The sequence below is a fragment of the Poecilia formosa genome, unplaced genomic scaffold, assembly GCF_000485575.1.
Source record: "Poecilia formosa unplaced genomic scaffold, Poecilia_formosa-5.1.2 Scaffold114, whole genome shotgun sequence".
NCBI lineage: Eukaryota > Metazoa > Chordata > Actinopteri > Cyprinodontiformes > Poeciliidae > Poecilia > Poecilia formosa.
In genome coordinates, this window is record NW_006800053.1 from 821,606 (window position 1) to 835,777 (window position 14,172).

The 14,172-nt window shown below is 40.4% G+C and overlaps 1 protein-coding gene across 6 annotated transcripts in view; it reads left to right on the forward strand.

Annotated features, from left to right (window-relative positions):
• The window catches only part of LOC103143659 (RNA binding protein fox-1 homolog 2-like), a 77,769-nt gene that overhangs the window by 38,768 nt on the left and 24,829 nt on the right, over nucleotides 1-14,172 (forward strand). For all 6 annotated transcript variants that reach the window (XM_016675450.1, XM_016675449.1, XM_016675451.1 and 3 more), the window contains 2 exons: nucleotides 13,279-13,452; nucleotides 13,846-13,899. In XM_016675450.1, coding sequence (XP_016530936.1) covers nucleotides 13,279-13,452; nucleotides 13,846-13,899 — 228 coding nt within the window. The remainder of the gene's footprint in view (nucleotides 1-13,278; nucleotides 13,453-13,845; nucleotides 13,900-14,172) is intronic.

Consider the following 14,172-nt stretch of genomic DNA (forward strand, 5'->3'; position numbering starts at 1 on the left):
TGTGATGACTTCCTGAATGCGGAGTTTCAGAAAGAGCAGGATTTTTTTAAAGAGACAGAGGCCCAATTTCAAGGTGTTGAATAAGGAAGTAAAATTTCTTTTAGTCATTTTTGATAAACACAGCATTTTTTTATAACAACTGAAGGTAACATAGTTACTTGATTGTGCTGTAAAATGACACTATGTAGCTAGAAAACACATAATACCGCCCCTTTAAGACAGAACATTTTGGAGTTTGCGGACGCCGTCCATCCAGTCTGCCTGAATTTGAGCTATTTTGGAATGGATTTTCAGATGTTGTTTGTGTAAAAGTTTCCTTCTACTTCACTTTTATTCTCTGCTTTCTGTCAATCTACTGTGTTAAATCTCAATAAAAAAAAAAATGCTGTTTCATTCCTCCTCAGGGAAAGACAGAGGAGACGTCTCAGGGCGAGGCGGGAGCGCAGTGTTCTGCAGGAGGCACAGGCGCGGGCGGCTCAACGGGAGACTCCGCGGAGGCCAAGGGGACCCCCAAGCGCCTCCACGTCTCCAACATCCCCTTCCGCTTCCGGGACCCGGACCTCAGGCAGATGTTTGGGGTACGGACCGCTCCGGGCAGGATCAATAAATCAGTCTAGACGCGTGGTGAAGCGCTCCTGCGAAACGAGCGCTTTCTGAGCGGGCGAGAGAGTCAAAGTGGGACACGGGGGAAGGCGACCGCGGGGGTCCTGCTAATGCGTTCAGGGGGCCAAACTTCTAACTGTGTCAGTGTGTTAGTGTGAGTCGCAAAATCTGGGGAGGGAAATGGGACAAAGCAACAGATAAACACAGTTTAATGCTGAAAATTGTCTTTGGTGTAACAGTGACCCCTAGTGTACGTTTGCTGAAAGTCTCCTACCTCCAAACAGGCTTCAAAAAGACTTTACTGTGTAATTATGCTAAATTATTCAGATATATATTTACTGAATTCCTCTTTTTGGTGTTTTTTGCAGCAATTTGGGAAGATTCTGGATGTAGAGATTATTTTCAATGAGAGAGGGTCAAAGGTGAGTCGTTTCTTTTTCTGATCTGTCTTTGTTTGAGTGAGATCAGTTCTGATGTGAACACGATGCCAAAAAGCAGTCAGAGCTCTGATTGGCAGATTTGATTTTCTCCCCAGATTCTCACTGTATGATTAAAAAAATAAATAAATAAAAAAACACACGTCAGCAGTATTCACACTCAAAAAACATTTAATAAAATGTGTGTTGCATCATCTGCCTGCTTTTATTTAAAACAGAACGGCGGCGATAAACTCTGCTGCTGCAAGAATAATGAGATGCATTGAGTCATAGTTTCTTTGCCTGACCTTTGAACTCTGGTTAAAAAGTCCCTCTGTGAACATGTGTAAAGATGAAAGAAAGCTGCTTCTTTCTGTTTGATTGTGCTTTCTATAGCATCTACATCTATATCTCCAAACTACAGATGTTCTGTTTTTCAGTAATCCATTTCAGAGAGGAAAATATTAAGTTGCGGCCTACACAGTCATGGGGAAAACTGCAGAGTTGGCAGATTTAAGAAGGCATTGCTAACGATGAAGGAAAGTTTGGTGGAGGGAAAAAGTGTGCAAGTAACAGTCATAACCACAGGCGTTAGCGTAGCGGCAATTGAGATGGCATTCGGAATATATTTTCAAATTGATTCTTAATTTAAATTTGAGACGATTGTGTTGGTACTCTTTCGTTGACAGTTTTGGCTCATATTTTTAGCAGTGAGAAACGGACCCGGTCTGTTCTACCGTTGCCCTTCCTCTCCCCTCCTCCTCCTCTTTCTCCTCTTCTTCTCTAACCTCGCTGTGTGCCGCAGGGTTTCGGCTTTGTGACATTTGAAAACAGCGCCGACGCGGAGAAAGCCAGAGAAAAGCTCCACGGCACGCTGGTGGAGGGCCGTAAAATCGAGGTAATTTCCCCTCTTTCTCTCTCTCTCTCCATCTTCTCTCTCCGCTCCTCCATCAGTTCTGCCTGTCTCCATCCCATCATCCCTTATGTGATATGCTCTGATGCAGCCCACTGGTATCCCACTTCCCCCAGTCCTCTGCAATCTGTTTCCTGTTTGTTTAAAATCCAAAGAGACCTCACCTTCTTTTTTTTTGTTTGTTTTTTTTTTTAATGTGCTGGGATTAATTTTTTTTGGGGAGGGAGTGTTGCAAGAACGAAAGCAAAAGCATGCCTTGTTTTCACGCCAACCTGTCGGCCCTCTTGGCTTCGTTTCCCCGACGACGCTCCCCATGTTAGCCACGCCGATGTTCGGATTTTCCACGCAGCAGCTGGAATGATATTTGTGTAGCTGCCACCACCGGAGGGCATGAGAGAGGAGCCCGGTGAAAGTGAAAGTATGATGCATGGCAGATTGCAGTCGGATGCTCTTTTGTTTCTCCTCCGTGGCATTGGGTTCACCTCTCTCTCTCTTCCTCTCTCTCTCTTTCTTTCTGGTGCTAATGGGTAATTGCAGCAGCAGCATGCTGGCGTTCGCATGCTCACTGTTACGCAACGCTGGATTCTTTTCCAATGGTTATAATGTGTGTTGTTTATTATTTTTTTTATTTTTAGGTTTGTTTGGATACAATCATACGTTTCCTGTTCTACTGAAGCATGTGCTGAGTGTTTGAATGCAGATTTTGGTTTTCCAATGAGGGGATTTTTTTCCAGCCCGTCTTACTTGATCCACCACTTTAAGCTGGGATTTCTGCATGGGCTTACAACGGGGATCCCCCCACACACACACACCTACACACACCCCACTCTCCTTTTTGGGCGTGTGCGACTCACTTCCTGCATGATGGATGAGGCTGGATGCTTTTTTTTTTTTTTTTTAAACTCCTGCTGCAGTACAGTTGAGAAAGACAGGCAGGATCCTGCGGTGCAACACGATTCCTTCCCTCCCTTTATCCTCCCCCCATCCTCTCCTCCACCTTCAGCCAATCAGCAAGCAGAGCGGATGCCACCGGAGCCAGTTCAACCTGCATCAGTCTCACCCATGTTCAGAGTGTCTTTGTTTGACCCGTGGGGTTCTGCATGAAATCTGCAAAAAATTAAAGAAAAGAGAGAGTGTGTGTGTGTGTGTGTGTGTTTGTGTTTAAGTCGTCTCGTTGCATGTGTCCTGTGGTGATGGTCTGTAGCGTTGCCGAGCGATCGGCAGCATGAGAGAGAAGAGAGACTGAGGACGTTTTCTGTTCTTCTCGCTTGAATTTGGTCACGATTTCAGAGTTTTGTTGACGCGCGTTTTGGACGGAACGAGTGGGATGTTTGTCTTGGAGTTCAGAAGCTCTGAAATGCAGGCCTCAAGTTACGGTGTCTTGCAATAGGACTCGGACCTGTCACTGTGTTTTATTCAGATTTCATGTCAACGCAAAGTATTGTGAGACCTCAGCAGGCTTATTTCAGTCCAAAGAACCCTTTGATGTTACGACATAAACTTTGTTTTGAGTTGTAAAAACTTATTCCTTGATTTAAAAAAAAAAAAGGGTACCTTGCCAATTTTACAAATAACTGCGATAAAATATGGCCAAAAATTACGACTGCACCGATTGTAGTTTTCAGATTTTATACCGATACCAATTTTTCTTTCTTAATACTTTTTTGTCTGAAAAGTTGCTAAATAGGGAACAGTAGTTGATTTTCAAACCGTTGTGGAGGTTAATGAGATTAATGGATGAGATGGATTTCCTGTGTAAATATCGGTCCAAAATTTGGGGATTCAGGCCTGATTGGTCGGCCGATCAATCGGTGCACACCTTAAAAAAACAACAACTTCTTTCTCATTTGTTTTTTAGAACAAAGAAAAATGTTATTACATTTTCTTTAAAAAAAAAAAGTTTTATAATTGCAAAAATGTGTTTAAAAAAAAAGAAAGCAAAAGACAATTCTAAACCATTTTCTATATTTTCCCCTTTAATATTTTTCAGTATCATTTAAACTACTTAGAGCTGACATGACATCAAGTACCTGTTAATAGTCACATTAAAGCAGATCGCTTCAAATTTGTAGATGTAAGAAAAAAAAAGTTTCCAAAGCTAAATCAGTACGACTCCTTTTGCAAGACACTGTGTGCTGATACCTACATGTGGCCTTTTGCCGTTTCTGTGTCCTCCCTGTCCACTGGCATGCGGTTAGCTGGAGAGGCCTTGGTGTGCATGGTTCATGCTTTAACATGGATAGCCGTGCGCTAATGGAGCCCATAGCGTCAATGCTGATGTTTTCCTTGCATGTTTGTTTTGTTCTGGCAGATTAGTTTTAGTAATGAGGCGTCATTATCAGTTTCTTTGTTTAGTCAGCATGACCGCAGCTGCCTCCAGACGGCCTCAGAGCCTTTTAGAGAGGCTGAGCAGACCTGATGGTTTAGAAAAGAATGCTCCACGCGATCACTCAGTGCATGTCAGTGGGAGTCGCATAAGCTCTTTTGTCGTGGCTTCCCATGTTGTGCATGTACTGTAGCCTAGACAAAAACAAGAGTAGACATGGATTTGCTGTGTTCAAAGTTATAACGTACTTTTCTCTGTCTGGGGTAAAACTCTGCGCTTTGAAGAAGTCAGTTTCCTGTATGCTTCCAATGTGTCCATGTAAGTGGCCCAACTACAGTTCACTACCTGCTTTCCTGTCATCACATCACATCATAGTCATCATAAATTATATATATATAATATATACACACACAAAGCATGATGGCGTGTCTCATAAGATGCTCTCTCAAACACGGTTCATTCCTCTCATCCCATCCATGGCTGTTTCTGTTATCATTTGGATGCCTAAGGATAAGCCACTGATACTCGCATTACTTTCCTTTTCTTGTCAAAGATAATTATGAATATTATAGTTTCTTGAAATTTTCCCCACTTGACCCATATTTCACTCTTACGTGGCCTCAAAGCATCGTCTCTAGGCATTGGCTTTACTGAACCATTTGTGTTGTAGTAGAGAAAATAACCTTGGTGAGATGATCAATTCAGATTATTTACTCGTGTAGCTAATGGCAGACAAATACGTTTGAGAGTTTCTCTGACATCTTGAACAATTTGGAGCAGAAATGTATTAAATAGAAGAAAACACAAATTGGATAAAACGTATAACAAAGGTTGCGAGGATATAAAGGGAATCATTTTAGTGCCGATCTGTCTGGTGGCAGCAGTTCAGAAACTGTTCTACTTCGTGTCTGGGCGTTGATTAATCAGTTCCTCCACTTCTATGGTATCATCCACTGATTTAGCAGTCAGGTTTTCATCAAACGTGGACCTGCAGTCTTGTATGATAATCTGATCAACAGTTGACCGATCACACAGCCCTTAGTGTTTTATGTCTGCATTATGGGTGCAGCAATAAATCGGCTCCGATTTCCTTAATTTTGGGAGTTCTGCAAAGATCTGAAAACCAGACACCAAATCACATCTGCATGTGCTTCGTTAACAGTAGTCACCCCTCGGATGCCTACTTATCGATTTCGTTGCTATATTTAGTGACTTTTCAGACAAAAACAAATAAAAACTGAATTGTTGAGGCTCTTTTTAAAGATCCCTGATTTTTTTTGTACCACTTATGAGACGTTAAGCTACCAAAATAGCAGTTTCATTTTGTGAATGTTGAGGGAGAAAAAAAAATGTAACTACCAGAGGAGAGAACGTCGCTGTTGACCCTGAAGACCGGCTCCTGTTCCGAGCCGAGTTGTTTGTGGGCGATCTGTTGTTGTCGGAGCGTTGAGGAAAGTGACGGTTTCTCCGCAGCGCAGAGTTTTAGTCGGATATCGCAGCAGTAAAAGGCGGAAAGGCTGAGTTCTGTGTGTGCGCAGAGGTAGTGTTGCAGCTCTGCATGCAGGCTGATGGTTGTGCTGTGGGGCGTCAGTGAATACGAACCGTCAGTCCTCACTGCATGGATGTTTGTGGTGGAAGTGGATGGGAAGCGATTGTGCATGCCTGACCCGGCGGACTCAGTCCAACCCAAAGCATTCCAGACTCCTGAACGGGACGCATTAAATTAAATTTGAACGAGCGTCTTCGTACGCTGCACCTTTTGCTTTTGTCCAGTTTTGGCAGATGAGCTCCATCTGAATCTGACCAATCTAAATTTTTGTTCCTGCATGACTTTTTTTTTTTTTTCCCTCCTGGAATGATAAGTGACTGATGTGTGAATTTATTTTTGTGTTCTTTGTACATGTGTAAAATTGTAGAAAAGTTTGAAAAAAGAGTCCAACCTTTGTCCTCTTCAACCCTCTTTTTTTCTCTGTTTTGACTCATTCTGTCTTTCTCACACAAACCTCTGTGATCTTCTTGCCAGTCATGTTTGTCTTTTTTTATTTGATTTTATCTGACGTTAATATGTAGCTTTTAAAATTTATTTTCTCCTCTTATCTTTGCCAAACTCTACTTCCATATTTTATTTTTAGCTTCTTTTTTTTAATTTTTTTTTTTAACTGTAGCAGCTGCCTTCATGGTGACTGGTAAAAGACGGTAAATTTAGCCCAGTGTCCCAATACACACTTTCCCCTTCATGCCGTGACTTCACCGCTAGAATGAGAATCGTTTCCTCATCTTACTAAAAGTGCTCTCGCTTAAAACCGATGGCAACAAACTCATTTTGCTGTTCTTGTTTTGTGGTGGACGATGTTTGTTTTAATCAGCTGCAAATTTACAACGCCTTTCAAAAGATATTCACACTTTGCGAACAACTTAAATGCAATTTTTGGGGGGGATTTTATTCGATACACCAGCAACAAGTAGTGCACAATTATAAAATGGAACAAAAAGTTTTATCTTCAAAAACAAAATAAAGAGAAATGATCACAAATTGTAGTCCAGACATACCTGCTTTAGAAATGGAACAACTACAAGCAAGTTCAAGTGTTATCAGAATCCCTAAAAACCATTTGGAAAGTATCTGGCAAAGTATGGAGCGAGTGTTTGTAGCTTGTTTTTAGACTTTTGCCGCTCCATGGCAGCTCAGGCTGTTTGTGTAGAGTCATTGTTTTCCTTTAAGGTGAACCCCTGCGCCACACTACAGTCTTATACCCAATCCAGAGGTTTCACCAACTCTAATTTAAGACTTTTTAAGACCGCCATGAATACATGGCTTTGTTTTTTTTTAACAATGTCATCCAGCCGACTACCAATAAATTTACACTTACCGACAAAAAACTAGACACTTTCCCATTGGAAAATGCAAGAAAGCTAGCTAGCTAGCAGTATTAGCAGCTTGTTACTTGTAGCCTCGAGATACAGAATGTAGCGAGTGATGATGTCTGCAACTCAGATATTTGCCTGATACAAAAGTCCCGTAAGAAAAAAAAAAAGCCTTCATAACCACGACAAATTTAAGGCCAACTTATCTTCTCTTTAATGACTTTAAGACTTTTTAAGGCCTTGATTTTAGCTTAATGAATTTAGGACTTTTGAAGGATCCACAGACACCCTGGACTGGATTTAAAGATATGGATGAAAGAGTTTTAAGATGTTTGTGAAAAACATGTTTAAGACCCTGAGTCATTTTCCTTGCACTACTTTTTGTTGGTTTATTTGCCACGTAAAATCCATCAAAGCTGAAAGGGTGTGAATACGTTTGCATGACTTAAAGGTGTTTTAGGCTGTTGTTTACCACGGCCCTCTCCAGTGAACCAGATCTGCTACTGGTCAGACTGGTGGTTTGAGCGTTGAGAGTTAGCATCCCCCCAGGCCCCTCTTCCTTTTCTCTCCTCTCTCCTCCTCTCCCTCAGTCTGCTCTAAGCTGACACTGCTGCAGTCAGGTTGTCTTTTTAATTTTTTTGTTTGTTTTTTTATATTTCAAATGTTGGCAATCAGGGGGACAACTAGGTTTCTTTTATTCCTAGGATGATTTGTTCCTTTATTTATTATATTTTTTCTGTTTCCCTGACGACTTCTGTGTGTTGTTGTCAGTCTCCACGGTAACCACTCGCTGTTTCCTCGGCAACGGTAAGTTGTGTACAAACATCTATCACTGAACTGATCCCTTGAAAAGAAGGCATTTGACAGTATTCTTTCCAGGCTAGTGCAGTCAGAGCGAGCGCCATGACATCTCCACGTGTGATTTATTTCTTTTATTTTATATTTTTTTATTGTGTCTGGCCCCTTTAAGAATAAACACAACACATATCTATATATATATATACACACAGACAGGTGGACATGACATGTTTAACTAAGTGTAATACCCTGTTCACACTACGTCATTAACACCTCACTGGGAATGACTGAATGTAATCACCTCCTTCTATGCAATGACACATTAATTCTCCATTGGACTCGATATGTGCAGCATTCATCTTCTCGTATAATGAAACCCCATCAGAAAGGATGTGAAGCTTTGCTCCCTGTTGCTGCCCACAGTTTCTTTCAGCGAATGCAAAGCTGCAGGGCAAATAAGGCTGCTCTCATTTCCTTTTTTTTTTCTTTCCTTTTTTCTTTCTTTCTTTATTTTTAACTGGCCTGTTTGCTTTAGGCAAAGATATTTCAAACGTTTAGCAATTGGAGCCATTGAGACTTTGAGATTCTGCTGATAAAGGAAAGGATTTCACACAGGCGTATGATTGATGTCCTAACATGAGGCCAGACGCGGCGCTTGGTGCACCGCGTTGGCAGACGAGGCCGTGACTCCCCTGCCTGACTTTAAAAAAAAAAAAAATTACAGGAGTTTATAAATGTACAACATGATCTCACCGAGAGGAACATTTTGAATAGCTACAGTGCCTGGTAAAAGAAGTCAAACTTCTTGGACTTTTTTTTTTTTTTTTTGCACAAGAACCGCAGACTTTATTGTGCTTTTATTAGTTTTTATGTGGAGTAGTTGTAAAATAAGTGAAATTATGAAACAAACGATATGTGGCAAAGACATGATGGCAAAATGTTGACAGGTTAGCCAGCAAATTGAGGCCAAAAAAGTGTTTTTAAGGTTACATTTTGTGGAATATTTAATTTGTTCTGACTACTTTTGTGAGGCACTGTAAATTTTAATCATTTTAATTTCACTTTATATGAGCATTTAAATTAGAATGCTCTAAATCTGGGCTGAGTTGCACCAGTTTTTCATAAATTTGTTCATACCGTTTGCCAGTATTTTTGTTTTTGTTTTTTTTACTGGGTTGCTCCACTAAAGGTTAATTTACCAATTATTCTTCCACTTTTCCACTTATTTCTAAGTCGTCTACTGTTTTGCCCGACAGCAGAACTAAGAGGAGGTTTAGTTAAGTACACTCAACAAGCTAAAGCAGTTTTATCAAATGCAAAGTTATTTCACAGTTAGCTTAGTTACACCAAATATTTTTGAATATTGATTGTCAAACTTAGTCAGAACTTTCAGACGAAATGTAAATGACCTTTTATTGCTTCAAATAACATTAAGCCAAAAACAATATATTTAGCTTTAACTGTATTTTTCTTGGACTTAATTATTTCCACCTTTTGTATGCACCGAAAAAAAACTTTTACAAACGACAAACCGAGTTTTGTGTTCAAAATCTGTAAATAATATCCCAAGAAATATTTGTGTCCATGTTTGCCTCGTCTGTAAATGTAAAAATATTTGGTTGTCTTGCTCTGAATTGGTTCTAATGCAAAATAAGCATTAATAGTACAAGCTTTTTGTGTTTCTTTTTTGTTGTTGTTGTTGTTTTGGGTTTTTTTCAGAAAGTGTAAAATTATAAAAAGCAAAGGCTTATGAAGTATAAAATTGTCTATTATATATTTAAAAATATGGTCAAAAGCTGTTCAGACTTGTGAAAAAACTTCTCAAATAGCCCTCTGGTTAAGCACCCAGGCTAACTTTAGCATCATTAGCGGCTAATAGTTAGCCAGATGTGCTATTCTCTCTGCGCTTAGCAGTCATTCATATGATTTTTTTTTTGCATTGTTTTTATTTTATACCAAGTGTCAAACTGAATTTAAGTTCAGACTCTCAGCCCCTCTTAGCTTAGCGCTGACAGCATTTGTTTTGGTGCTTCCCAACTTTAGCGCTAGCCAGATGCTGTATTCTCGCATCGCTTAAAAATCATTTACATTGTATGTCATTGTTTCCTTTTTGCACCTGCCACTGAAAATGTTTTCACACAATTAATTTAAAGTTGTCAAAGCTTCTTTAGCACATCTAGGGCTCATTTTGTTGGCTTACAACAGCTTTACTAGTTTAAGTTACATTGTGACAAAAACTTTACAGCGTATCACAAAGCAGATTTTACTTGGGGTTTTTTCATGTGGTGCCACAAAATGTCATCATACCTCTTGTTTTATCCAACATGGACTAATTTAAAGCAACTCAGATTATTTAACTTCAAAAATATTCAGAGAAGGAAGAGCTGGTGCAACTGACTTCTGGTCACTCACCCGATCAAGNATTATTATTATTATTTTGGATGTATTTTAATATGCCTTAGTGCGTTTTGTCACATTATCATCCAAAGTATTTGACTGGAAGGATATTTGATTTTTAAACTGCTGGATTTAAATCTGGACTTTGACCGGGCCATTCAAGCACATGAATACACTTCGATCTGTTGGCGCTCTGGCTGAATGCTTAGGCTCGTTACTCTGCTGGAACATGAACCTCCTCTCTTCCGGCATCCCCCACAGCATGATGCTGCCACCACCGTGTTTCACCAGCGGATAAGTGATCGTTTATTCAGGGCTCGTCACTTTTTCCGATATATGCGTAGGTTAAATGAATGAAAATGTAATTTTATGGCATTACAGTGGAATTACTGACAGTGACATGCAGTGGGGGTTTTATTTTTATTGCCAAAGAAGGTAAAATCTAATAACCCTTCCCATCAGCTGGAGCTGAGTTTAGCTTTAATGAGCTTTTAGGAAGGTAACAGCAGATCACAGTAACATGGTGAAGCAGGTTCAGGTTACATCAGCAGAGTTTCAGCATCATATTAACATGCCGACATCAGCAAAAAACTCAGAGTTGTGCTGCTTCGCAGGAGGAGTCTGAACCATTTTCCTCAAGTCATTATTATTATTATTATTATTTTAATTAGTCTTCCACTTTTAATTTGCAAGATGCACAGTTTGCATGATGTCAGCATTCATTTGCTACTTTTATTTTATTTATTTTTTAAATTTGAGCTCGGTGAAATTTGTTTATGGAGCACAGCACACTGCTTTTCACCCTGTACACTCACAAACACACACACACAGATAAAGATCTAAAGCAGCTCCGGTTTGTGCTGCGCTTCAGCGTCAGAGTTGTTTACTATATAAATAAACGCTGCTTTCATGCTGAGCAGTGTGAAGATTATCAGTTTCTTGACACGTCGAACGAGATCTCCAGCGAGAAGCAGAACTCTGCTGAGGTTTTCCACAACGACTGAACTACAGTCAGAAACCTCCAGCATGCATTTCATTTATAAAGGTTTCCACATCTTTTTTTTTCTTACATTAAAATTCTTATATTTGAGCATTCATATTCAACCTCTTTTACTCTGTTACCCCTAAATTAAATCGGTTGCTTCCAGAAATCATCTAATGTAAGTAATAAAATCGACCTGCGTCCAATTTCCCTTTGGGATCAATAAAGTAGTTACTTTATTTGAATACATTCTGAGTATAAATGCACCTGTAGACATCAGAGGTTTGTTAGAGAACATTACAGAGACTAGAGGTGCACCGATGAATCGGCCGATCGATTAGCCACAACTTGGTCGAAAAACTGAACACAATTGTTAAATAGAAAGGCATGGAAAAGGTTAGTTTTGACATTTTTCTTTTTTTTCTAGTTTTTCCCCTATGTTCTAAAAACTGAAAGAGAAATAAACTTCTTTTTATAGGGGATGCACTGATTGATTGATCTGTGAATTTCCGATATTTAAATGAGAAACCTACTTTTTCCACCAATATTACGCAAAGGTCTGAAAATCAACCACCATCTTCCTTTTGCTCAACCATGACAAACCCGAACAATAGTCACCCCACTGTTATCAACTGATTGATCGGCCAGAAGACAATCGGTGCAGCCCTGTTCCAAATACCATCATGAAGCCCAAAGAACAACTGAAGACACAAAGGAAAGATTACGGCCCCATCAGCTGGTTGAGGACAGCAAGTATCAGAGCTTATGGTAACTCTGGAGGAGCTGCTGAGATTCACTGTCGACACGACGGCTAATTATCTTTCTTTTTAGAGACAAGTGCCATAAAGAAAGGCCATCAATGAAAGAAAGTCCCGCTAATTTTCACCACCAGGCATGTAGAGGATAAGAGAAACATGTGGCAGAAGTTTCTTTGTTCAGGCGAGAACAAAATGTTTGTGTTTTGGCCAACATGGAAAGCTGTCATTGCATTGATGGTCCTGGCAGATTTATATTAAATACTATTCCTCATTCATCTATAAAATTTAATTAGAGGAAATGAGATTTGTAACGGAAGAATAAAAAAGGGGGATTTGTTTTGTGGGGGAAAAAATTAGGTTTTAACTTGCATCTTAACAAAAATGGCATGCTGGAATTGATTTATACTTTATCATCATTTTGGGACCCAGACCTTTCTGATATCTGCTGAGCGTCTTGACTTTTTTGTGCTTGCACCATGTTATGGTGTTATTACCTTATCAAAAACATACCTGGAGTGTCGCTTGATTCTTTTATGCATGTTTGAGAAATCCTTCAATCTCCTGTGGCAACCATTCAGCTGTGCAGAACACCTGGGTGGACTTAGCTCCGCCTTCAAGGACAAAGTTCCTCCCCAAGAGCTGCACTTTCCAAGCTTCTGAGCTTCCACGACTCCACCGCTCAGCTCCTTCAGACTAGCCAGCGGCAATCAGCAAACACCTGGTGGAACTGTGCATCAGCTGGGCTCATTATAGGAGCTACTTCTCAGTGAAACGTTTGTAAAAATGTTAAAGGATTAATAGGGGAGGCATGTTGTGATGACTTCCTGAATGCGGAGTTTCAGAAAGAGCAGGATTTTTTTAAAGAGACAGAGGCCCAATTTCAAGGTGTTGAATAAGGAAGTAAAATTTCTTTTAGTCATTTTTGATAAACACAGCATTTTTTTATAACAACTGAAGGTAACATAGTTACTTGATTGTGCTGTAAAATGACACTATGTAGCTAGAAAACACATAATACCGCCCCTTTAAGACAGAACATTTTGGAGTTTGCGGACGCCGTCCATCCAGTCTGCCTGAATTTGAGCTATTTTGGAATGGATTTTCAGATGTTGTTTGTGTAAAAGTTTCCTTCTACTTCACTTTTATTCTCTGCTTTCTGTCAATCTACTGTGTTAAATCTCAATAAAAAAAAAAAAAAATGCTGTTTCATTCCTCCTCAGGGAAAGACGGAGGAGACGTCTCAGGGCGAGGCGGGAGCGCAGTGTTCTGCAGGAGGCACGGGCGCCGGCGGCTCAACGGGAGACTCCGCGGAGGCTAAGGGGACCCCCAAGCGCCTCCACGTCTCCAACATCCCCTTCCGCTTCCGGGACCCGGACCTCAGGCAGATGTTTGGGGTACGGACCGCTCCGGGCAGGATCAATAAATCAGTCTAGACGCGTGGTGAAGCGCTCCTGCGAAACGAGCGCTTTCTGAGCGGGCGAGAGAGTCAAAGTGGGACACGGGGGAAGGCGACCGCGGGGGTCCTGCTAATGCGTTCAGGGGGCCAAACTTCTAACTGTGTCAGTGTGTTAGTGTGAGTCGCAAAATCTGGGGAGGGAAATGGGACAAAGCAACAGATAAACACAGTTTAATGCTGAAAATTGTCTTTGGTGTAACAGTGACCCCTAGTGTACGTTTGCTGAAAGTCTCCTACCTCCAAACAGGCTTCAAAAAGACTTTACTGTGTAATTATGCTAAATTATTCAGATATATATTTACTGAATTCCTCTTTTTGGTGTTTTTTGCAGCAATTTGGGAAGATTCTGGATGTAGAGATTATTTTCAATGAGAGAGGGTCAAAGGTGAGTCGTTTCTTTTTCTGATCTGTCTTTGTTTGAGTGAGATCAGTTCTGATGTGAACACGATGCCAAAAAGCAGTCAGAGCTCTGATTGGCAGATTTGATTTTCTCCCCAGATTCTCACTGTATGATTAAAAAAATAAATAAATAAAAAAACACACGTCAGCAGTATTCACACTCAAAAAACATTTAATAAAATGTGTGTTGCATCATCTGCCTGCTTTTATTTAAAACAGAACGGCGGCGATAAACTCTGCTGCTGCAAGAATAATGAGA